Source organism: Pelophylax lessonae (assembly GCF_965119305.1).
Source record: "Pelophylax lessonae genome assembly, chromosome: 4".
NCBI classification, from domain to species: domain Eukaryota; kingdom Metazoa; phylum Chordata; class Amphibia; order Anura; family Ranidae; genus Pelophylax; species Pelophylax lessonae.
This window is the reverse complement of record NC_138771.1, coordinates 80,472,420-80,498,054: the sequence shown is the minus strand read 5'-3', so window position 1 is coordinate 80,498,054 and position 25,635 is coordinate 80,472,420. Positions and strand designations below refer to the sequence as shown.

Sequence of the window (25,635 nt, the reverse complement as noted above, 5' to 3'; positions counted from 1 at the left end):
AAATATATATAAGCTGAGATATTCCTGACCGCATCAAATATTCCCGTGTCTGTCATAAAAGGAACTCTGTCTGTCTAGGAAAACCTAGAATAACTTCTAATAAAATTCCCTTGGGAAACTTTTATTGAGCGTCACCAAAGGAAATACCCTGATGACAAGAGAATCACGATATAGATTAATCCAATGCTTACTATAATTAGTTGTTAACTTTGATTGGACAAAAGATGTTAATAACAACCCATTTCTTGTACGTCAGATTGTAATGACAAACCCATTTTTGAGTATATTTAAACTCCAGCACGCTGTAATAAATCAGGTCACTATGATTCAGCCATCTTGAGTCTTGTCTGATCTCATTATATATATAGCTATATATTGTCTGATTTAGTATCACTGACTAACAGGTAACAGGTATTTTGTACCTGAGGAAAAATTCCACAACAAGGTAAATACTGATCACTGTATTTAGTGTCACTTGTGACCCTAATTTGCGCTTGCGCTAAGCCCAAATAGGTTTATGCCACCCGCCATCTATCCCCTAATAAACTTTTAACCCCTTGATCTCCCCCAGTTAACCCCTTCACTCCCTATCACACATTGCACTAATATATACAGTATATCAGATAACTACTGATCACCGTATTTAGTGTCACTTGTGACCCTAATTTGCGCTTGCGCTAAGCCCAAATAGGTTTAGGCCACCCGCCATATATCCCCTATAAAGGTTTAACCCCTTGATCTCCCCCAGTTAACCCCTTCACTGCCCTGTCACAGTGTTCACTATATACAGTGATTACCGATCACTGTATTAGTGACACAGGTGACACAACTTAGGCTACTTAGTGTCAGGGTCCCACTACACCACCGTTATTTAGCGTCAGTTAGAGTCAAGTACACTAAAAACACATACACACACACACACCTCCATTACTAGTATAGTGTTTGAACAGATCAATATCTGATCTGATCAGAACTATACTAGCGTTCCCATAGTTTAGTGTTCCCAAAACGCAGTGTTTGCACAATCAGCACTGATTCCTGCCAGCACCTGCGTTTAGCCCCCCTGATCAGCCCACCCTACCAAGGCAAGTGTAGTAGCCCACCCTACCAAGGCAAGTGTAGTAATCAATAGATTACTGTCACTTCCAAAAAACACAAATCACACAAAACCGCTGCGTTAGCAGAGTCAGGCCTGATCTCTGCTAGCACTAGCAGTTTTTTTTGTAGTGACCAAATAGTCCTTGACAACCAGGTGCTTTTTTACCTGTTAGTCACACTACTGTACCAGTAAATTTAGTTGATAAAATGTCCAAACGTTGGTACAGTAGTGCAGAGGCCTACAGTATACTGACCATGTCAGATGAGAGCGATGGGGAAGCCTCACTGGCAGAATCAGGGTCAGTATACGAACCTGATGACAGCAGTGGCTCCCTGACAGATAGCTCCGGCAACAGAGAGGTCCCTGCTAGGGTCAGGCGTACCCGACCCCATTCTGGAGTTGCTGAGATGCAAGAACCGGATGTTTCTCGTATGCAGCAGAGTGCCAGTACTAGTGCCGCTCACAGTTCTCGTGATCTGGCAAGCACGAGCGGCCTAGTACACCCTGGACCTAGTACAACCAGCACTGCAGTAACACTTGGTGACGTGGCGAGTCCCATAAGTGCAGTTGAAGCTGGTGAGGTGGCTAGCACGAGTAGTGGCCCGCAGCCACCGCGTATTCGAAGAAAGGCCGTAGAGCCCATAGTGTCCTCCCTGAAGCGCTGGCATTTCCTAATTGGCAGCCCACAGATTCCACAGCGCCAGTACTTCCCCCATTCACTGCCCAACCCAGAATCCAAGTGGAAACAGCTGGTTTTAATCCCATTAACTTTTTTGAGCTGTTTTTCACTGAGGATCTTTTCAGATCTACTGTGGATCAATCAAATTTATAAGCACAACAATTAATCGCCGCCAACCCAAATTCACCCCTTGCCAGACCATTCGCCTGGAATCCTATAACGATTCCCGATTTTAATATCTTTCTGGGCCTTTCCCTCAACACGGGCATTACAAAAAATAATGAATTGCGGTTACATTGGTCCCCTGACCCAATTCATCAAATGCACGTGTTCTCTGCTGCTATGTCCAGGGCTCGATATGAACAAATATTTTGGTTCATGCACTTCAGCAACAATGAACTCTCGTCCTCGGGGAGACCCTGAACATGATCAGCGCCACAAAATTCGGCCCCTCGTAGACCACTTCAATCAGCGGTTTGCAGCCTTGTTTACCCCCCAACAAGATGTCTGCGTTGACTAGTCCCTGATTAAGTTTACTGGCCGACTTGCTATCAAACAGTATCTCCCCAGCAAGCGTGCCAGATACGGGGTCAAGTTGTATAAGCTGTGTGACAGGGCCACAGGCAATACAGTTAGTTTCCGTGTCTACGAGGGAAAAGATAGCTCTCTGGAGCCCCCCGACTGCCCAGACTGCATAGGGAGCAGCAGCAAGATAGTTTGGGACTTGGTGTCACCCTTATTCGGAAAGGGGTACCACTTGTACGTGGACAATTTTTATTCAAGCGTGCCCCTTTTTAGACACCTCTTTCAATTGCAAATTGACGCTTGTGGCACCGTGCGATCTAATCGCCGGGGCTTCCCCCAATGGCTAGTAAATGCCCCACTGAGCTCGGGGGAGAGAGCCTGCTTGAGGTGCGATGAATTGCTTGCAGTGAAGTGGAGGGACAAACGGAACGTTTTCGTTCTGTCCTCCATTCACCCAGACACGGCAGTCGAAATTACTATGGTCACCGGGGTTGTTGTTGAGAAGCCCCTCTGTGTCCATGACTATAACCGTAAAATGGGAGGGGTGGACTTCAACAACCAGATGATGGGACCGTACTTAATTGCCCGTAAGGCCAGACGCTGGTACAAAAAAGTGTCTGTATACCTATTTCAGTTGGCTATTTACAAAGCTTTTGTCTTATACAAAGCGTCTGCCGGAACATTATCCTTCTTTCTATTCCAAGAAGAGATAATCAGAGCCCTTCTGTATCCAGCTGGTGCTCCTGCCCAAATTCCCCAATCAGATGCAGTGAGCCGGCTGCATGAGAGGCATTTTCCGGAATTCCTCCCGAGTACCCCTACCCAACGATACCCCCAAAAAAGATGCCGTGTCTGCAGCAAGCGTGGATTTACGCGTAACACCCAGAATTATTGTCCCGACTGTCCTGACTGACCTGGTCTTTGCCACGGTGACTGTTTCCGTCGCTTCCAAACACTAGTGGATTATTAGAGTAGGGTACAGCACGGAACAGTTTAGGGCACATTTACACAGGGTCTCAAAAGATGTTCGATGGCTATCGTCATTTTGAGAGACCCTAACCTGGAACCTGGAACTCTAACGTTTGAAGAAAAAAAATACATAAAAACATACAAACACAAAAAATAAAAAGGCCAAAAATAGTTGTCGTGTCAGTCATTTTTATGTTCTTCTACTCTTCCTACTGTACTTTTATTGTACTTTGTTTGTTTTTCATTCTTTTGTTAACCTGTTTCTCTTGCAGGTACCCGTCGGCTGCCACATTGATTTTATATATTCTGACACAAACAGTGTTTGTGCACAGCATATATGGATACCTTTGCTGGCAGCAGCTGTAATAGGCTGATTTCAGCACTGCAGTTAAAATACCTTTAGGTATACGTGGAATATTGTCATGTATACCCACCATTAAATTCAGTCGGTGGCTGTTTGGGCGGTTAATGGTGTGTAATACTACACAATATTCCTGTGGTGATTTCTGTTAGGTTCTCTTTTTTTTTGTTCAGCCCACAGGCTGCATGAAAAAAAAAAACCTACACTATATGCCAAACAAGGACCAGCAATGTAATGATACGTTGCTGGACTTTGAGTGGTTATACCAGGATGATGCCTGCAGATTTAGGCATCATCTTGGTATCGTTTTTTTACAGCCAGCGGTCAGCTTACATGTAAAAGCAATCCTAGCAGATAATTGGCCGCTAGACTGCTTTTACATGCAGTGGGAGGGGACTCCCCCCCCCTCCTGCCGCCTTCCGCCGCCTTCCACCGTTTTTCTCGGGCTCCCCTGTCCCACCGCTTAACCCGAGAGTGCAGCCGGTGGTTCAGTTATCTAACCATAGAGCTGATTGGAGACGAGAATGGCTCCAATCATCTCTATGGCCTAAGATATCGGAAGCTACGAGCAATTCATGACTTCTGTTTCGCCAAAAATAAACAGCGCCATTGGGAAATTGGGAAAGCATTTTATCACACCAATTTTGGTGTGGTCAGATGCGTTAAGGTCAGAGGAGAGATCTATTCTAAAAGACCTCATTTTTTTTAAAAAAGAGTACCTGTCACTACAGATTGCTATCATAGGGGAAATGTAACCACTTGCCGACTGCTCACTGGAGCTCTACTGCGGCAAAGTGGTTAGATCCCGTCCAGCGACGTAGACATACATCGCTGGACTCCTCCCCTTGTGGGTGGCGCACGCGCGCCGCCAGAGGCTCGCTCCCGCTGTATTCAGTCACAGCGGGAGTCGGGCCAGGGGAGGAGAGGTGGTGATCACCGCCGCTCTTCCCCGATCGTCGGGGAATCGAGTTTGGAGATCCACCCGCTTGTGTAAACAAAGCGGGCGGATCTCCTAAGTGACAGACAGTGACAGATTGCAGGGTTCAGCATAGCTGAACCTGCGATCTGTCCCTGTGTCACTCAGTCACCTCCCCCCACACACATTAGTAAGCACCAGGCATACATTAACCCCTCCCTCTCCAATAAAATTAACCCCTTCCCTGCCAGTGTAATTTTTACAGTAACAGTGCATATTTATAGCACTGATTACTGTAGTAATGTCACTGGTACCCCTAAAAGTGTCAAAAATGTCAGTCAAGGGTCCAATCAGTCTGCCGCAATGTCGCAGTCCCGCAAAGAAAATCGCAGATCGCCGCCATTACTCGTTAAAAAATGAAAGAAAAGGTGTCAAAATAACATAAAAAACAAATAAAAAAAATCAAGCCCCCCTGTCCCCCCGTGCTTGCGCGCAAACGCGCACACAAGCATTGGTCTAGTGTCATATGTAAACCGCAATTGCACCATGCATGTGAGGTATCGCCGCGAATGCCAGGTTGAGTGCAGTAATTCTTGCAGTAGACCTCCTCTGTAAGTCCAAAGTGGTAACCTGTAAAGACTTTTAAAGGCTTTTAAAACCGTACGTAGTTTGTTGCCGCTGCACGGGCGTGCGCAATTTTTAAAGCATGTCATGTTTGGTGTCTATGTACTCGGCATAAGATCATATTTTAAATTTTACCAAACAATTAGGAATTATATAGTGTATTTCTGCATTAAATATAAAAAATATAAAAAAAAGTGGTTTTTTTTTACGCAAAAATTGCGTTTGGAAAATGTGTGCACAAATACCGTGTGACAAAAAAAAATGCAACATCCACCATTTTGTTCTGTAAGCCTCTGCTTTAAAAAAATATATAATGTTTGGGGGTTCAAAGTAATTTTCTTGTAAAAAAAAAAAAAAATGTTTTTCATGTAAACAAAAAGTCACAGAAAAGGCTTGGTTTTCAAGTGGTTAGAAGAGTGGGTGATGTGTTGCTAAGATTGAGCATAAAATGCCAGGACTGTTCAAACACCCCCCAAATTACCCCTTTTTGGAAAGTAGACACCCAAAGCTATTTGCTGAGAGGCATATCAAGTTCATGGAGTATTTTACATGTTGCCCTAAGTTTCAGGAAAATGACAATTTTTTTTTTTTTTACACAAAGTTGTCACTAAATGTATATATTTAAAATCAAGCCCCCCTGACCCCCCGTGCTTGCGCGCAAATGCGCACGCAAGCATTGGTCTAGTGTCATATGTAAACCGCAATTGCACCATGCATGTGAGGTATCGCCGCGAATGCCAGGTTGAGTGCAGTAATTCTTGCAGTAGACCTCCTCTGTAAGTCCAAAGTGGTAACCTGTAAAGACTTTTAAAGGCTTTTAAAACCGTACGTAGTTTGTTGCCGCTGCACGGGCGTGCGCAATTTTTAAAGCATGTCATGTTTGGTGTCTATGTACTCGACATAAGATCATATTTTAAATTTTACCAAACAATTAGGAATTATATAGTGTATTTCTGCATTAAATATAAAAAATATAAAAAAAAGTGTTTTTTTTTTTACGCAAAAATTGCGTTTGGAAAATGTGTGCACAAATACCGTGTGACAAAAAAAAATGCAACATCCACCATTTTGTTCTGTAAGCCTCTGCTTTAAAAAAATATATAATGTTTGGGGGTTCAAAGTAATTTTCTTGTAAAAAATAAAAAAAAAAGGTTTTTCATGTAAACAAAAAGTCACAGAAAAGGCTTGGTTTTCAAGTGGTTAGAAGAGTGGGTGATGTGTTGCTAAGATTGAGCATAAAATGCCAGGAAAGTAGACACCCAAAGCTATTTGCTGAGAGGCATATCAAGTTCATGGAGTATTTTACATTTTGCCCTAAGTTTCAGGAAAATGACAATTTGTTTTTTTTTTTTTTTTTTTTTTTACACAAAGTTGTCACTAAATGTATATATTGTATATAGTGTATTTTGGGGTGTCATTCCACATATACCCATGGCGTGTGTGAGCAATTTATCTTTTAGTGACAACTTTGTGTTAAAAAATAAAAAAAAAAAAGAATTTTCCCGAAACTTGTGACAAAATATAAAATATTCCATGGACTCACCATGCCTCTCAGCAAATAGCTTGGGGTGTCTACTTTGCAAAATGGGGTCATTTGGGGGGGTTTTGTGCTATCTTGAAATTTCAGGGCCTCCAAAACTGTGATGGGTAGTGAGGAGTAAAATCAAAAATTTACACCATTAGAAAACCTGAAGATGGTGATTAATTTTCGGGGTCCCATACACAGCTAGGCTCCCAAAAAGTCTCACACATGGGGTATCCCCATACTCAGGAGAAGCGGCAGAATGTATTTTGGAGTGTCATTCCACATATATTTATATGTTGTATACATGTCGGTGCCTTTTTCTTAGGTCTAGTTGTCCCCTTTAATTTTCAGGTGTATTGAATAAATGGTTGTATTTAAGGCTACCAGCAGCTAGGTGGCGCCACGTCCTGACGAAGCTGATTAGTCAGCGAAATGCATTGACGTCACACCACCTGTCTGCTGTGTCTCACCTGAGCTCTCGTCAGCCTGGAGCATGAGAGGTCGAGATTGAATGTCAGCCTTTAATTTTTGAGCTATTTGGAGATGCCATGGACTCTGCAGTTTTTTCTGGACTGATCTACCACACATTTGCTGATCCATCCACTATGATTCCTGTGAGGTACCTTCATTTTTAGTGCTTCTCTTTTTGTGTGTATGCCCTACGGGCTCTGCATCGATCCCCACCACCTCTATTCCTGGAGTGTTCACTCAGCCATTTGATCCAGGGCCAATCCCAGTATCAGACTCTGTACATGTACCTGCAATGGTGAATATATCCTTTATTCCAGCCCTGGAGACCCGCACTGAATGGTTCCATCTTCAGTGCTATTAGTGATAACTTTGCATCATTGTATCCTGTGAGTTACAGATTTCCAGTTTCTGCTAATATTCAGAAGCAGTATAGCTCTAAGTGTGTGGTCGTGACTTTGAAATATTTGCTTTCCAATTTTGGAGACCCGCATTGAATGGATGCACTGATCTGCAGAGGTTTTCTGTTACTCACTATATTGCACCTATTTACGTACTGATCTATGACTCCTGCTGCATCAGGTGCTACATGATTGCTACACATTTACCGTCCTCCGAAGTGTATATATATACTGTACTGGATCACTCTAAAGTGTTTTGGCTGTTTGATGGAAGCAAATTACTGAGAAGCGCTCTCTGGCATGCAATTTTCCAAAGGTACCCCGCTGGACGGTATGGACGGTATCAGTCTTCATCATTAATTGACTTTGTTGTGTCCTTTTCAGCTCCATAGCTCATTGGCTTCATCACTTGTGGAGGGATTTATCTCTCCATGTGGGACATCGTTCTCTTCATTCCATTTAGAGTATCGATTCCTCGTTGTGCCTCTCAAGAGGAACTGGTTATATGAATACACTGTTTATTGCCTAGTTCACACTTACCCAATTCATTTATTTATTATATGGATATTGGAATTATTTATGTGTTTATGCTAGGCTCCTTTCTGTCTACCACTGGAATTGTTAGAGCCCCCTCTTTTTATGCCCTTTCTCTTTGAGATATGGCTTTGCTGTGCATTTCCTGCTTAATGAGGTAATGCTTTACTTCCAGTGTTAGACAGGCTCCATTTTGTTGGCTGGCTTACCACATCCAGACAGTACTGGTCCCTTGCCGAATTGGTTGGGACGAGTAATTTTGGTCTGCCTGTGTGTGTATCTATCCAGCGGCTATTCATCATCTTTAGCTCAGTGCCTGGATCCTTCACTGGTTCCAGCTGATGTCCATCCTTGCATGTGTAAGGGTCCTGACACTGATTGGCTTTGTGTGATAGCCCTGGTTTGACCCATGATTTTGATTTGATTATCTGAGTTATCAATTATTCCATATATGCTCTTATGGTGGTTCGCAGCAGTATGTGTGTGGGGTGCATGTGTTCTTGTTTTTAATGACAATATAGTCTGTTTTTTACTGTGATCAAGGGGAAGGTTCGGTTCCTTTTTTTCTTTCACATTGGATTACATTGTATTTCTAATAAATTATTGTCATTTTGATATATTTCTGTGTCAGTATTTTTTGTTAGGGAACTATTTCATTTATACCCCGTTTACTCTTATATGGTGCTTTAGGGCCTTCCCCCTCTTTGGTTCTGGTTGTCCCTGTTTTTTCTATTTCGTCATTCCACATATACCCATGTCATGTGTGAGAAATTTATCTTTTAGTGACAACTTTGTGTTAAAAAAAAATTGTAATTTTCCCAAAACTTGTGGCAAAATATAAAATATTCCATGGACTCACCATGCCTCTCAGCAAACAGCTTGGGGTGTCTACTTTCCAAAATGGGGTCATTTGGGGGGGGGGGGTTGTGGTATCTTGACATTTCAGGGCCTCCTAAAATGTTATAGGTAGTGAGAAAATGCAATGAAAAATGTACGCCCTTTGAAATTCTGATGGTGGGGACTGGTTTTCGGGGTCCCGTACACAGCTAGGCTCCCAAAAAGTCTCACATATGTGGTATCCCTGTACTCAGGAGAAGCAGTGGAATATATTTTGGGGTGTAATTACACATATACCCATGGCATGTGTGAGCAATGTATCATTTCAATGACAACTTTGTGTAAAATAAAATAATTTTTTTTTTAGTCATTTTTCAAACACCTGTGACAAAAAAATGAAATATTCAATGAGCTCAACATGCCTCTCAGGACATTCCTTAGGATGTCTACTTTTCAAAAAGTGGTAATTTGGGGGGGTTTTGTACTGCCCTGCCATTTTAGTACTTCATGAAATGAGATAGGCAGTCAGAAATTAAAGCTGCGTAAATTCCAGTATTTACACCATAGTTTGTAGACGCTATAACTTTTGCGCAAACCAATAAAAATTCGCTCACTGAGATTTTTTTTGTCAAAGACATGTAGCTAAATATATTTTGGCCAAAATATATGACATAAATTGAGTATATTGGATATTTTTTAAAAGACAAAGTTGAAAATGTCATTTTTTCTCAAAATGTTTGCTCTTTTTTTATTAATATCGCAAAAAATAAAAAGCGCAGAGGTGATCAAATACCACCAAAAGAAAGCTCTGTTTATGGGAAAAAAAGGACGTAAATTTAGTTTGGGTACCACATTGCATGACCGCACAATTGTCAGTTAAATTCACGCAGTGCCGAGGTGCAAAAAGTGGTCTGGACATAAAGCAGGAAAATCCTCTGGTCTTAAAGTGGTTAAAAAAATGTTTTATTATGTGTATTCGTAAATAATTTAGTGGGTCATTTAGTTTCACCAGATCTTCATTTGTCATTTGGTATTTTTGATTAGTCCTTAATTTTTATTTTTTAACTTTTTTTAACTATTAATAATATATAGAGTTTATTTAGGGTTAATTTATCTAAGTTATCTGTTTAATTATATCCTTAGTGTCCTCTTGCTTTGGATACAGATACTCTTTGGTATTTTTAAGATATGTGTTTAAAATATACTAAGCCCAGAATTCTAATTCATTACATGTTAATGTACTTAATATGCACAATGATTTAGGGTTCTAAGGTCCATTATCCCTATCGGATATTTATACTTCCATCCTTCTTGTGTGTTGTTTACACACAAGATGCAAGTTCTCAGGAAGCAGATTGTGTCTGCGATGTCAGTTCTGTGATATTATCTGTATCTGTCACAGCCGGTCAATATGGCAATTTCCAGACATGTTATTAGAATTAATTTTTGGCTTAGATGTGTAATGTATTTTATGTTAATTTATAATTATGCACAATCATTTAATGTTTTAAGGTCTATTATTGCCATGGGATTTGTATTTGCATATCCGCCTTGTGTGTGGATGACACATAGGATGCAAGTTCTTTTTAAGCATATTGTGTCTGCGATGTTAAGGGGGCAATTCCACTTTCGTGCAGAAACAAAATAGCAAATAAAGAAAAAATTATATAGTTTATACAATTGCAATACAAGACATATTGTAATTGAATGTTATTAAAAATGACCTTTCCTTTTAAATCTGCAGCTGTTGTAATTTTCTGAAAATGAAATGCAATATGGCTGCCTGGAGTTGTTCTGTACACAGAATGTATCCTGAACCCCAGAAAAATAATTTCCTGCTTGTGTGATTGACTCACCAATTTCCCCAGAAGTATGCCTAAGAAAGCCAGATTTCAGGCATCCCCTGCAACAAAAATGTCATTTTTGGTGAGATACTCCCAATAGGAACACTTCTAAAGGGATGCAGACCCAGAAGATTTCCTCATTAGTGCTCTCCAGCTGCACACCTGACTGATAATTATGAAACCACTCTTAATAGACCCACTCAGCACAGAGGCACAGAGGAGAGGAACAAGCAGTGATTTCTTCAGAATAACAAAAGGTAGGAATTGCAACAAAGGTTGTTATAATCCTTGCAATGTACATAGATCACCCGGAGGGAAATGTTTTTTTCTGAACAAAAGTGAAGTTACGCTTTAAGTCTTATGATTCCATCTGCGCGTGTGTGAGCTACGGCCAGGTCACTATGGAAACCCCCCCCCCCCCCGGGTTTATTTAAGTTTCCTGCTACCAACACGTGGCTTACTTCCTGATGAAGCCACGTGGGTAGTGGCGTAATGTGGGAAGCCAGGTTACGTCAGTCTCGGACCAGTTCGTATGTCCTCAGATCTCATCTCATGTGAGCGCCTGCTTAGGCTGACATTCATACTAGTGTTAAATATATTAAATGTGAGTAGCTATATTGGCGATTGGCAAGTTGTTTTATAAATAAAAGAGCATACTACACTATACGCCCATTTTTTCTTTCCTATATATGGAGTACTTGTTGGAGATGGGGCCAGCCAAGGTTGTTTTTTCATGTACAGAGGTTAAATTTTACTTTTTTGGGACTTATCTATTGGACTATACATTTTTTAAAGATTTGTTTTGTCACATGCACTGTATTGATTCACCTGGGATTTTATTATCAAATTGTTTTTATGATTGTTACTTGATGCTGTCATTTACATTTAAATAATACGCACTCAATTTAGTCTATTATTAGGTTGCTTTTAGCACCATAAACACACTTTCATTTTATATAAAGTAAGCTTGTCAACCTTCTTTCTGAATATTTTGGTGACTTACCTCAACAAAGTTTTCTGTTCCATAATTAATTCTGGAGAGTGCCTAAATAATGGACAGAAATATATTACAGACAACTGTAAATACTATAACCAATACAGTGACACATTAGCCTAATCTACAATGAGCCACATGCTCCAGGCTTCATTTAGACTTATACACGGAAAACTATGGCAGTGTTTCAGAGTGCAGTTTCAGAGTGCAGTTTCAGAGTGCAGTTTCAGAGTGCAGTTTCAGAGTGCAGTTTCAGAGTGCAGTTTCAGAGTGATAATAAGTTATACTAGGAGGATGCCTTTAATTGCTCATTATGTAAACCATCCCCAACTTCTGCATGCAGAAGTTTGGGAGCCTACTGTGGAAAGCATTTTAGCAAACTGTTTTGGGCAGAAATTTAAATTTACTATATCAAGGGATAAAGACCTTGAAAAATGCAGATATGTGAATACCCTGAAAGGTAATATAAATAAGCGGAGATACAGGTTTTTTTCATTTTATGCAAGTGCAAAAAGTTGCCAACCTATTCAGCCAAAATGAATCAAACTGATAATATTGAATATCTTTGCAAGGACAATTATGGACTGAATATGTAACCCATGTTGTATTTACCATTAAAAACACTTATGATAGAAGAGTTCATACTAAAAATGAGGGCATTCCAATGAAACTTTCCCCAGTGCATTTTCTGGAGTCAAAAATAAGCAGAAAGGGGAAAGAAAATCTCACTGCTTAGCATAATGCCCAAATTACGGTGAGTTATGCTCAAGATACGTTTTAAATGGGCTCAACATGTATACTGTTTGTATGACACATGGATAGAAATGTGTCACCACATTTTTTTCACTTTATAAATCAGCTATTCCAAACAAGTGAAAACATTTGGTTTACCATAATCTGGGTTTTATGCAATCCATTGCATCACACATCTCTGAAATGTGTTGCTGTTCTGCCTTATGAAACCCATGCTTACTATTTTTTTTTCTCTCTGCTTGATGTTTCATCAATACAATTCAAGCATTCAAGGCAGTTTTCAAATTTATGGTCAGTGTGGAAAGAAAAAGTCTACATACCCCTGTAAAAATGCCAGGTTTTTGAAAAGTAAAGAAAATCAGACCAAGATAAAAACCTTGGAAGTTTTCTACCTTTAATGTGACCTATACTCTGTGCAATTCGATAAAAAAAAAAAAAAAAAACTGAAATCTTTAAAGGAGGAAAAAATAAAAACTTGCAATAATTTTGTTGCACAAATATGCAAACCTTTAAACTAATACTTTGTTGAAGCACATTTTGATTTTATGACAACATTTAGTCTTTTGGGGTATGAGTCTATCAGCATGGCACATCTTGGCTTGGGAATCTTTGCCCACTCTTCCTTGCAAAAGTGCTCCACATCTGTCAGATTGTGAGGGCATCTTCTGTGCACAGACCTTTTCAGGTCACTCCACAGATTTTCAATTGGATTCAGGTCTGGGCTCTGGCTGAGCCATTTTAAAACGTTAATCTTCTAGTGAAGCCATTTTTTGTAGATTTGGAGGTGTGCTTTGGACCATTGTCATACTGAAAGTTTCTAGCAGAGGCCTTGTGACAAAATTCACTGATATTTGTAACTGTTCATATGTCCCTCCACCTTGACCTCCAGATCCAGAAAATTAGCCCCAAAGCATTATGCCGCCACCACTATGCTTCACTGTGGGTACGGTGTTTTTTTGGTGAAGCAAAGTGTTGTTTTTGTGCCAAACATACATTTTGGAATCATTGCCAGAAAGTTCAATCTTGGTACAATCAGGCAATAACATATTTTCCCATGTGAGGTAGGTTTTTGCAAAAATGTACTGGGTTTGGATGTTTTTCTTAGCAAAAAAAAGGCTTCTGTCTTGTCACCCTGCCCCACAGCCCAGACATATGAAGAATATTGTTGTCACATGTTGTACACAACCGGTACCTGACAGAAATTCCTGTAGCTCCTTTAATGTTTCTGTACTTCTCTTGGCAGTCTCCTAGACCAGTTTTCTTCTTATCATTTTTGGAGGAACATCCAGTTATTGGTAATGTCACTGTTGTGCCATATTATCTTCACTTGTTGTTATCTGTCTTAACTGTGTTCCACGGTAAATCCAATGCCTTGAAAATGTTTTGTATCTTCTCCTTTGTAAGCCCTTTGTGGACCATGGTTATTGTTGTAAGAGGCAACTGAATAAATCCTACTAGACCTGCTGAACTTTAATCAGAGACATGTTTACTGATGGCAGGCTTGAACACAGCCACTTACTATTTTTAAGAGGGTGTGTACACTTCTACAACCACATTAACAAACAATAATTTTGGTTTTTAATTTAATTGCACAGTTTATAGGTCCCACTAAAGGTGGAAAAATGTCTGAAGTTATCTTAGTGTGATTTTTTTAAAACTCCAAAACCGGCCATTTTTACAGGGGTGTGTAGACTTTTTCTTTCCACTGTAAGTACTGACACCTTTACTAATGAAACTTTCTGCACATTAAAGAAAGTAAGGAACCTACAGTGTGTGAATGTATAAAATCCATTACAAGCAGGGACACAAAAAGATTGACAAATTACTATATCACAAAAAAAAGGAGTCATCAAATGCAGCAATAACTCATAATAAAAAAACTCATAAATAAAAAAAAAACTCAAACGTTGTCTTCCTATATATTTTTGGGCTTATTTTTCAATTTTGATTAACTTTTATTAATTTAAATATTCCAACAACAGATGGCTGGAAAATGCAGAGGCCACACACACAGACATAAGATTGTCATTCGATCCTGCCTCAAAATATTGTCATTTTGCGTATAAGTAGCTGGGTAAAATGGCACACACTTGAAAAACTCTTATACAAAGAGGGGATTTTTGAATCGCAGACAATAACAGAAAATAAATACAGCATAAAGGTTACAGACGTGCAGGTCCAAATAGTATATCTTCGAAAAGGGAAGTATGTACCATTTTTACATACTAAGTTAGTAGTAAGTGGTTGTGCAAAAAGGTAAATCAGCGCAATTAAATATAAAGTGGTATAGTGTTAAGACCCAATCATTTGGGACACATAAAGAAAATACAGCAGCTATATAGAACCTCCTTCACTAACGGGAGAAATGAACTATAGACAAATATGTATACATATTTGTCAGTAGTAAGTGGTTAGCACTTCTGCCTAGCAGCACTAGGGTTGTCTGATCGAATCCCAATCATGGCACTAACTGCACAGGGTTTGCATGCTCTCCCTGTGCTTGGGTGGGTTTCCTCCGGGTACATTGATTTCCTCCCACATTTCAAAGACATGCTGGTAGGTTAATTGGCTCCTGTATAAATAGGCTCTAGTATATGTATGTATGAATGTGAGTTAAGGACCTTGGATTATAAGCTCTTTGAGGGCAGACACTGATGTGAATGTATATTATATGTGTATTACATCTGTAAATTGACAGCGCAATATGAGTACCTGTAATAAATAAATAAATACTTGTACCTCAATTTTATCTTGTGCTTTTTGAGAAAGTTCAAGAAACTCAACTTCAGTAACAAAGGCTAAAGGAGAAAAGTGTAAATGGTAAAATAATTCAGAAAAATCATTATTTACAACTGTGAGTTTTAAGCCACAGTATATTCATTGTCATAGAACCAAATATATATATATATATATATATATATATATATATATAAAAACAAATATTTAGTAAACGATACATATTTTGCTTCAGTCATTAGGCTTTAATAAGTTACTAACAGCTTTAGACCAAAGTAAATATGATATGCAGTATAAACTATGAAAGAGACCAAAAGATAATTCAGGCTGGAGTGCTAACAGGTATATGCTGTCATTAAACAAAAATCAGATGCATACTTTAACATTTCAAAATGCACACATTTTTCATGTTTTTTATATGTTTTATGTTTTTACATATTTTTCAGGCAGAAAAGGTACCTTCTGTTTTATAATGCATGTTAAAACAGAAGTATGGGTTTGTTAAAAAAGTATACTCACCTAAGTAGATGCAGCATTGGTCCAATGTTGCATCTGTCTCCCGTTGCTTCTAAGACCTAGAACTAAGCAATCAAAGACTGCTGATCGCTCACTTTTTAGTTTTCAGTGAGCCGAGAGCCGCTGAATGTAAGTCACTGGCTCTCTGCTCTGCCCCTCCAGCGCTCACTGGGGTACAGGGCTGTGAAGGGAGCAGGAGGGGCCAGCTCATTCTCCCAACAGCTTGCTGAGAGGCTGAGCGAGCTGCCATTCCAGGCATCTGTGTGGATCTTTGCTGTAAAGTTGGGATCTTTCCAGAGACTGGACTGGATGTCAGACGACTGAACTCTAATAAACTCTCCCGATGTACTAAACACCACTACGTTTACTTGTGCATTTAGGAGGGACATGAAGAGACCTTGCCCTCTCCACCTGTCCAGCGTATCACTGCTACCTCACTCCCAGTAGCAGTATGGAGTCCAGCCATGCACTTAGCGCTGACTCCATGCAAGCACTTCACCTAATTCTTCCTCTTCTGTACCTGTGTATAGGATTAGGGCCCCGGCAGTGCAGATCTGTTCCTGTTGCTATGGGAGATGGTTTACTGTTAAAGGAGGGCTGACAACATCTCCTTTGCTGGAAAAGGCTATCTCGTCTGCCACATGTACACGTTTAGCAACAGGCTGCTAGAAAAACCTTCATTACCCTTGGTAACCATTTGTGTCTTCACACTGTATGAACTCCTGCACCATTACCTTCATACCCCAACGTGTTTAGTGACCCGAATTGTACATTGTGTGCCATTTACTTAAATTACATCCCTTTATTAACTTCAGACCAACCAGAGGCAAAGTTTTAAAAGCTTTACTTAAATGTATTAACATGATGTTAAAGACAGATGACAGTCCATAATAAAGTGCAAACATTTCCCTAACATCCCTAATCCGTAACTGAGGCTTGTGCCTGCCCCAGCATACCTGCAGTGGAAATGGTCCATTTTTAGTACATTCAATAGTTGGTATGTTCAAGAGGGACTACAAGCCCCAGTGATCCTCCTGGGCAGTGGGAACTCTGACTTTGGCACACCACTGGATTTCCAGACTCAGCAGAACAGTAGCATGAAAAACCCTAGGTTTTTCCTCTGTTCCCCCAATCTAGGCTTGAACCCCATGTTCCTTTTATATCACACGGAACCAGTGGGTTGGACCCAGCAAAGCCCGCCAAAGGAAAACCCAGCAACACAATTAACTCTCAACTTCCCGGCTGGGGCAGCCTTAACTATTATCTGTGCCTACATGGCCCTTTTAAAATGGCCTGTGCCAGATTCAGAAATACTTTCCGCCTGTTTCAGTAGTTTTACCAACATGTGTGGCAGATTCGGGTACTTCTTAATAGCGCAATTTTTACAAAGTGGTACTATTACTGCCCCACATTCAAAAATAATTACCTCCAGTTTATAGATAAGAAATAAGATATAATTAAGACCAAATCTAAGTTGGCGTACAGAGACAGATTGCCTGTTTCTGTACCCTGTGTAGGAGGCGATACAGTATATTTGCAGACACTACCTCCTCCCCAACTGTCACTGTTTGCTAGTAATGCTTTCAGCTTCACAGCCGACAGCCTCCCAGTAACCAATGATGCTGACAGTGAGGAGAGCTTGATGAGAAAGCTGAAACACTAGTTCTCCATCAGGTTTGCTCTCCTTGTGACTGTTATCAAGCAGTGAGTGGATCTTATAGCCAACAGCAAGCTGTCTATTAGCTCTGGATCCACCCACTATCTGCTATAATTTTTCAAGGAGGCTTCTGTGAATCCCCATCAGGCTCTGCACACCTAGTTTTAAAATTCCTCTGTGTGAAAGCTACAGTGGCAGTAGGAAACTCAGCTGCACTGAGGACAGGGTATTTCAGTGTGCCTTGCACATGGTGTGTGTCACTTGCCTATAAGAGGTATATGATCTTGCTACCTGCACCAATATTTGTCGTATGGAGGCATGTCGGAATTCTAAAGAGTGTTAGACATTTCTTATTAATTCCCATGAAAGATTTATGGCACAGATCGCATTCATTTTCTGTAACGTTTCACATAAAGGAACTGCACAAGTTTGAATGGGGCCTTAGACTAAGGGCCCTTTCACACGGGCGTTCCGCATGTCCGTAAATCATCCTATTTTTTTGCAGATGATTTACGGACATAATGTATGTCAATGGCATTGCGGATGTCAGCGGATGACCATCCGCTGACATCCGATTTTCTTCCTTTCAGTTCTGTTCCGTTTTTTGGAACGGAACAGAACCCTATTTTTGTTCCGTTGAAAAGACGGAAAGGATGCAAAATCGGATGTCAGCGGTGTCATCCGCTGGCATCTGCAATGCCCATAGACATACATTATGTCCGTATATCATCCGCAAACGGATGGGATGATATGCAGACATACGGAGCGGATGACACAAGTGTCATCCGCTCCGTGAAAAAAAAAAGTGCCGAAGTGGTTCGCAAAGCGGTCCGCTCCGTGTGAAAGAGCCCTTACAGTAAGTGTTAACCTGTAGTAAGAACAGGTACTACAGATAGGTCTGACCCAAGGGGCACAGACGCCTGGGTGCAGAAATATTTCTGGCGCCCCCAAATGGGCGTGGTCATCTTACTTACTCCTCCCCTTTACAAATGTTTCTATGGTAATGACTCAAACACAGAGATGCTCCCCTAAGGAGTCTTCGTGCCCATGGATCCTCCCACGATCTCTTAACAATAAACAAAATACAGGAAGAGAAGCAGAGTGCTATAAATGGATCTGGAGGGGGGTCTCTCTAATGGACACAGAGAGGGCCTCTGTTAGAGAGTCTGTTAGAAAGAGCCCCCAGACATACTGCAGACATACTATAGGAGATGGTCAGAGACTGCAGACATACTACAGGAGATGGTCAGAGACTGCAGACATGATACAAGAGATCAATGCATCAATGCAGCCTCACCAGTGCCCATCAGATGCAGCCTACCAGTGCCCATCAAATGCAGCCTTATCAGTGCCCTTCAAATGCAGCCTCAACAGTGTTAGTTAGCAAGTCTATTTCCCAAAACTTCTGTTACTAATTATTATCTTTACTACTTTCTATTAAATCACATTTATTGCCGGCATTCCTCCATTCCACCATGCCCAGATACATACAAGGCCTTGGAAGCAACTCACTCAGACCCAAACATTGTGTTTCATAAAAGCGTTCCTTGTTTATTTCCGGGTACTATACATTATATAGTACACAGAACAGGATATAGCTGGGCCTGCCCACTCATGGTTTACCTCCAATCATGGCCAGACTAAACACCTCCCTCATGTATAGACATATTATTCATAACATATCTTGCCTGACAATGTATAGACAGTATTTTAACAGTAAACAGGTTATTACATCACTTTATCCCAGACTGCAGTTATCACAAGCCTGCAGCAAGACTTCCTTTTTTCTACAGAAGTCTTTACTTCCTAAATTTCTGACTCTACAAGCAGTAAGATAGTTAAGGAGATACTCTAGCCTTAGGTTTCTATAAAAGCACAAAGCAGTGTAAATATTAGGGGGGGCTTTTCCAGGATCCCCACAGTGCCCACCAAATACAGCCACATCAGTGCCTCTCAAATGCAGCCTCATCAGTGCCCATCAAATGCAGCTTAATCAGTGCCCATCAAATGCAGCTTCATCAGTGCCCATCAAATGCAGCCTCATCAGTACCCATCAAATGCAGCCTTATCAGTACCCATCAAATGCAGCCTTATCAGTGCCCATCAAATGCAGCCTCATCAGTGCCCATCAAACGCAGCCTCTTCAGTGCCCACCAAATGCAGTCTTATCAGTGCCCATCAAATGCAGCCTACCAGTGCCCATCAAATGCAGCCTCAACAGTGCCCATCAAATGCAGCCTCATCAATCAGTGTCCATCAAATGTAGCATTATCAGTGCCCACCAAATGCAGCCTATCAGTGCCCATCAAATGCAGCCTACTAGTGCCCATCAAATGCAGCCTTATCAGTGCCCATCAAATGCAGCCTTATCAGTGCCCATGAAATGCAGCATACCAGTGCCCATCAAATGCAGCCTGCCAGCGTCCATCAAATGCAGCCTTATCAGTCCTCATCAAATACAGCTTATCAGTGCCCACCAAATGCAGCCTTATCAGTGCCCATGAAATGCAGCCTTATCAGTGCCCATGAAATTCAGCCTTATCAGTGTCCATCAAATGCAGCCTTGCCTGTGCCCATCAAATGCAGCCTCACCTGTGCCCATCAAATGTAGCCTCACCTGTGCCCATCAAATGTAGCCTCACCTGTGCCCATCAAATGAAGCCTCACCTGTGTCCATCAAATGCAGCTTTATTAGTGCCCATCAAATGCAGTATACCAATGCCCATCAAATGCAGCCCTATTAGTGCTCAACAAATGCAGCTTATTAGTGCCTATCAAATGCAGCCTCAACAGTACACATCAAATGCAGCATCATCAGTGCCCACCAAATGCAGCTTCATCAGTGCCCACCAAATGCAGCCTCATCAGTGCCCATCAAATGCAGCCTCATCAGTGCCCATCAAATTCAGCCTCATCAGTGCCCATCAAATGCAGCCTCAACAGTGCCCATCAAATGCAGCTTCATCAGTGCCCACCAAATGCAGCCTCATCAGGGCCCATCAAACACAGCTTCATCAGTGCCCATCAAACACAGCTTCATCAGTGCCCAACAAATGCAGCCTTATTAGTGCCCATCAAATGCAGCCTCAACAGTGCCCATCAAATGCAGCCTCATCAGTGCCAATCAAATGCAGTGTCATCAGTGCCCATCAAATTCAGTGTCATCAGTGCCCATCAAATGCAGCCTCCACAGTGCCCACCAAATGCAGCCTCTTCAGTGCCCATCAAATGCAGCCTCAACAGTGCTCACCAAATGCAGCCTTATTAGTGCCCATCAAATGCAGCCTCATCAGTGCCCATCAAATGCAGCCGCATCAGTGTCCATCAAATGCAGCCTCATCAGTGCCCATCAAATGCAGCCTCATCAGTGCCCATCAAATGCAGTGTCATCAGTGCCCACCAAATGTAGCCTCATCAGTGCCCATCAAATGCAGCCGCAACAGTGCCCATCAAATGCAGCTTCATCAGTGTCCACCAAATGCAGCCTTATTAGTGCCCACCAAATGCAGCCTTATTAGTGCCCACCAAATGCAGCCTTATCAGTGCCCATCAAATGCAGCCACATCAGTGTCCATCAAATGCAGCCTCATCAGTGCCCATCAAATGCAGTATCATCAGTGCTCACCAAATGCAGCTTTATCAGTGCCCATCAAATGCAGCCTACCAGTGCCAATCAAATGCAGCCTACCAGTGCCCATCAAATGCAGCCTTATTAGTGCTCATCAAATACAGCTTATCAGTGCCTATCAAATGCAGCTTCATCAGTGCCCACAAAATGCAGCCCTATCAGTGCCCATCAAATGCAGCCTACCAGTGCCCATCAAATGCAGCCCTATCAGTGCCCATCAAATGCAGCCTACCAGTGCCCATCAAATGCAGCCTACCAGTGCCCACCTAAGGCAGCTTATCAGTGCCCACCAAATGCAAACTACAAGTGCCCATCAAATGCAGCCTTATAAATGCCCATCAAATGCAGTCTTATAAATGCCCATCAAATACAGCCTTTTCAGTGCCCCTCAAATGCAGCCTACCTGTGCCCATCAAATGCAGCCTTATCACAGAGCAGTGATCTCCTGCTGTGTCACTGAGCTTTTGAATTTCCCGGGTGGCCACTGTAATAAAGTCCCGCCTCCTAGACCGGCTCCTATGATACAATGCTAATTTCCTGGCATTGGATCAGTGTGCTGTCTATCACAGGAGTCGGTCTATGAGGCAGGAATTTGTTACAGTGACCGCCCGGAATTTCAGACCCAAGCTCCATTTCACAGTGGGAGATGCCCTCTGTGTGTGACACACACAAGGAGAGGAGGAGGGAGGGAGGAGAGGGATCTGGCACTTGAGCTTCGGCAACCCTCCTCTGCCTTAGTCTCCCGGGGCACCTGCCCAGGACCAGCCCTGACTACAAAAAATCTTCCGCTTGTTTCCTTATTAAACATTTTGAAGCTTTAACTAATTTACAAATCTGGCAGTTTGGCATGAATTAAGTTAGACTGATTTATAGGTTCTTAAAAGCAACAGCCAGACAATACATTTTGACATATTTTATAATGCATTTACATATTTTCATGTTAAAAAAAAAGCAAGAAATGGTGTGAACTTCCTAGATCCCTATCAATTCATACTTTTACACTAAAAAGGGGCAACTAATAATACAACCCCTGTCTATTTCATACTTTTTTTTTCTTTTAAATAATTTAATTCCTGTAATATTCTACAAATAGTTGATCATAGGATGATATGACCTTTCACATGGAGCAGTTTGGGTACGGTCACACCTGGAACATTCTTAAAGCCAAGTCTGGGATTTCTCTGCAAGAGCTGAGTTGGCAATGGGTAGTGTCAATACAGAGGGGCGTGTGGAAAATGCAGAGAAGCATGAATGAAGTATCGCTTAGGCCCAGTCATTCACTTCATTCTCTCTTATATTTCTACTTGTTCTGTTACTTGAGCAATTCTATTTTTCAGTGTCCAAAGCTGTACATTAACCGTATTAATTATGAAAATCATACAGATAATGTAATATGTGATTTATGGAGTAGTGATACAGTATATCTCATGAATACTTTGTTTATTTCCACAGAATTGGTAATACATGAGGCTCACTATCTTTGTCTTATGACAAAATAACCAACTTTTTTTTTTTTTAAAGTATTGGAATATTAGATGTCAGTAAAAAGCAAGACCAGCATTCTACTTACCCCTATTTACTGAACAAAGATGATCTTCTGAGGTTGGTAAATATATTATTTGACAAGAATAACTATCCAAAAAAGTCAAGTGTTTTGCGATTTCTGCGTCTAAATCTTCAAAAACTTTACTATTAAAGGGTACTTTCCTTACAAATTCTTCATTAATCATTTCAAGTGAAAGGTTATTAGCATAGAATGTGTCTCCAGGTAGATTTTCTTCTAGAAAAGGATTTTCTGGCCAGTTTTTCTGTTCAGCAATGAAAATTATAACCATTAGATTAAGTCTATAGAATACATATATAATAAAAGATTATATTATCAATTACTTCAGCTTACATTTTATAAAGCTTTTATATGAATTTTGAATTCAAACAGAATAGTACTTATGGACACAATCTCATAATGTTAGGCTATGAATTTACTATAAAAACCCAGTATTGCAAAATTTACATACGTATACTCTAGCTGTATATTAAAAAAAAGTTACAAATGTAGATAAAAAAAACCCAAAAAGGTATCTATAACCAAGAAGGTATCTATTTTTGAATAACATAACTGAAAAAAAAAAGAAAACAGGAGAAACAGAAGTTGTTAGAAATGAGCGAATTAAAGAGACGGGTTGCAGTAAATCCAAACAGTTTTTTCCAAGTAAAGGTTCACTGGAAATTAGCAATTTGCTTCAGTGCAAAACTCAATTCACTATTCACTCAGGTAATGGTTAAGTGGTTCAGAGAATCACTTTTCAGTTCACCACTGACACTGGCAAAGCATGAAGTGGTGCTCCAACAAGCTGTCTGCGCTCTAACGGCTCTCCTAAAGACATACTTGGGTATTACCTAAGCTTCCCGCATCATTATTTTGATGAAGGAAACTGTCAGAAGCCACATTGCTAGGCAGATAGACCTGTTTCACCAAGTTAATGCCAGAGACTAGTAGGCAGTTATTCCAAATGCTTACTAGAAGTTATTTTTTTTCTGAAAAGGGCAATTCAATCTTTTGAGGCTAAGAGTATACTTTCGTTTTCAACAGTACACTATTACATCTATTGCTAATTTTGTTAAATTATTGATTAAAAAGGCAAAGTTTCTGTGTTTTTATATATCACCTTTATCTGTAGAAACCACTTGAAAAAACATCTAACATCGGCCTGTTCAAATATGTTAAAAATGTCAACAATTTCCTTATGGTGTACTTACTTTTTTACACAACCTTCATTAAGCAGCACAGGGGTAGCCCTGTAAATAATCACTCAGACTTGGGGCCCCACCAGGTCTGCCTATTCATTTGTTTGTACCTGATTGTTTGACACTGGGAGAAGGAGTTTGACCCAGTCTGACTATCGTTCCTGTGGTAGCTGACTATGATCCACACAATAAATGCACATTTGACCGCTCTATAACTTGAGGACTTGAGGGTCAAATGATTCTTATAAGCAGCCAATTTATTCAGAGCACAGTGGTAAAGTGTTTTCCTCATCCATCACAGCACCTGGTGTGGGGATTATCTCAAATCCTCTCTTTCTAAGAACTGTTTAATTGGACTATTGTTATTATTTCTTGGCACTGCACCCCCTTTTTTTGTTTGTATATTTATGGGTTGCAGTCATCCATTGGCAGCCTGGCCTGTACATTTTCATCTTTACCAAGCGCAGATATATCTCCTTTGTTTTCTGTAAAAAATCACTGCCTAATAAGAAAGTTTATCATGGTTGGCTAAAAGTAGCTCATGAGGTAAGGAGCCTGCCACTTCTGGGAATTCTGCCTTCTTTTTGCTGGTCCACTGCTGCTGCTTTGTATATAGTGAATATGTAAGTGGTCCTCATATGTAAGTTTTCATCAGTAACCTTGGGTGAATTGATGTTTGTCCATTGGGGCATATAATGGGGTACACTCTGCAAAATCAGCTGCCAAAAGGATTTTTCATGAATTGCCTATTTTTATTGTGGTTTTAAACACTATCTGTATTATCAATATGTTCGCATTATATGAACAAGATTTAAAAAAAACTTGCACATGAGGTGCCCTTTAAGGATGAATTTGTTTCAATAAAATGTTTAGCCTTAACATCACCCAACATAAAGCCATATTTAGATCAAACTCTCAATCGCCTCTGGCATACCAGGTTTTAGAGTAGAACAAAAGGCAATATTTTTTAGTTTGAAAGACACATGGTAGAATAGATTTGATTAGTGGTTGTCATTTACCTATGCTGGTTCTAAAAAAAAACCACAACTTTGCCCATTTAATAATATTTCAAGGTGTTCCATATAGTTTTAATGTTGTGCACATTGTATTCTTGAAGCTTTATGGCTATAGTGCAGTTCTATAAATACAAAATCACTTTACGTGTATGTATTGCAAATGTTATTTTAAGTTCATGTCAGAAAGCAATGCATACACTTATCCAGGCTTCACGAACACCTATGTAAAGAAAAGTTTACATTCTTTAGACTTCTAATGAGCAATGATCTTATATGTTTAAGACCTACAGTATATCTAACTTTCAGTATGAGTTGTAGGAATATATACTGTTTAACATTTCAGATACATTCATAGTAAAGTGTTTTACATCTTACCAAATGCCGGAAGTTAAGAAATTCTTCAAATGTACTTGGTGGCTTTTCCATTATCTAGATTGAAATTATCTAGATTTGAGAAAAATATAAAAAAAATATTTAATGAAAACTATAAATAAAAAACCAAAAATACCTAAGTAAATTGTATGCATAGACATAATGTTCATGTGATTGTCACAGGAATTATTTCTGGATAGCTGTTTAAAAAATTTGATCTTATCCAGATCATAATACTAACCATCTAAATACAGGGACACTTGCAATGAAGTAGCAACCTGCCATGGTGAACGGCTAGGGCCTCCTCTCCCCAGTCATTCCCTTGGCCTGCAAGTGTGGAGAATGTGGAAAGCCACCACAGATAGGAGGGGGGTGCCTGCCCCCCATCACCACTGGTCACATCCCCCTTAGCAAGGATGTGTCTGTGTCTTTCTTG

General features: G+C 40.5%; 1 protein-coding gene across 1 annotated transcript in view; it reads right to left on the bottom strand.

The window, feature by feature from the left end:
- FAM227B (family with sequence similarity 227 member B) overlaps positions 1–25,273 on the bottom strand; it is a 733,538-nt gene extending 708,265 nt beyond the window's left edge. Inside the window, exons 1-4 of the mRNA XM_082254045.1 lie at positions 25,203–25,273; positions 22,637–22,874; positions 15,269–15,327; positions 11,786–11,827 (exon numbers count right to left, since the gene is read on the bottom strand). Of these exons, the coding sequence (XP_082110171.1) occupies positions 11,786–11,827; positions 15,269–15,327; positions 22,637–22,874; positions 25,203–25,253 (390 nt within the window). The 5' untranslated portion in view covers positions 25,254–25,273. The remainder of the gene's footprint in view (positions 1–11,785; positions 11,828–15,268; positions 15,328–22,636; positions 22,875–25,202) is intronic.
- Between the last annotated feature and the right edge of the window lie 362 nt (positions 25,274–25,635).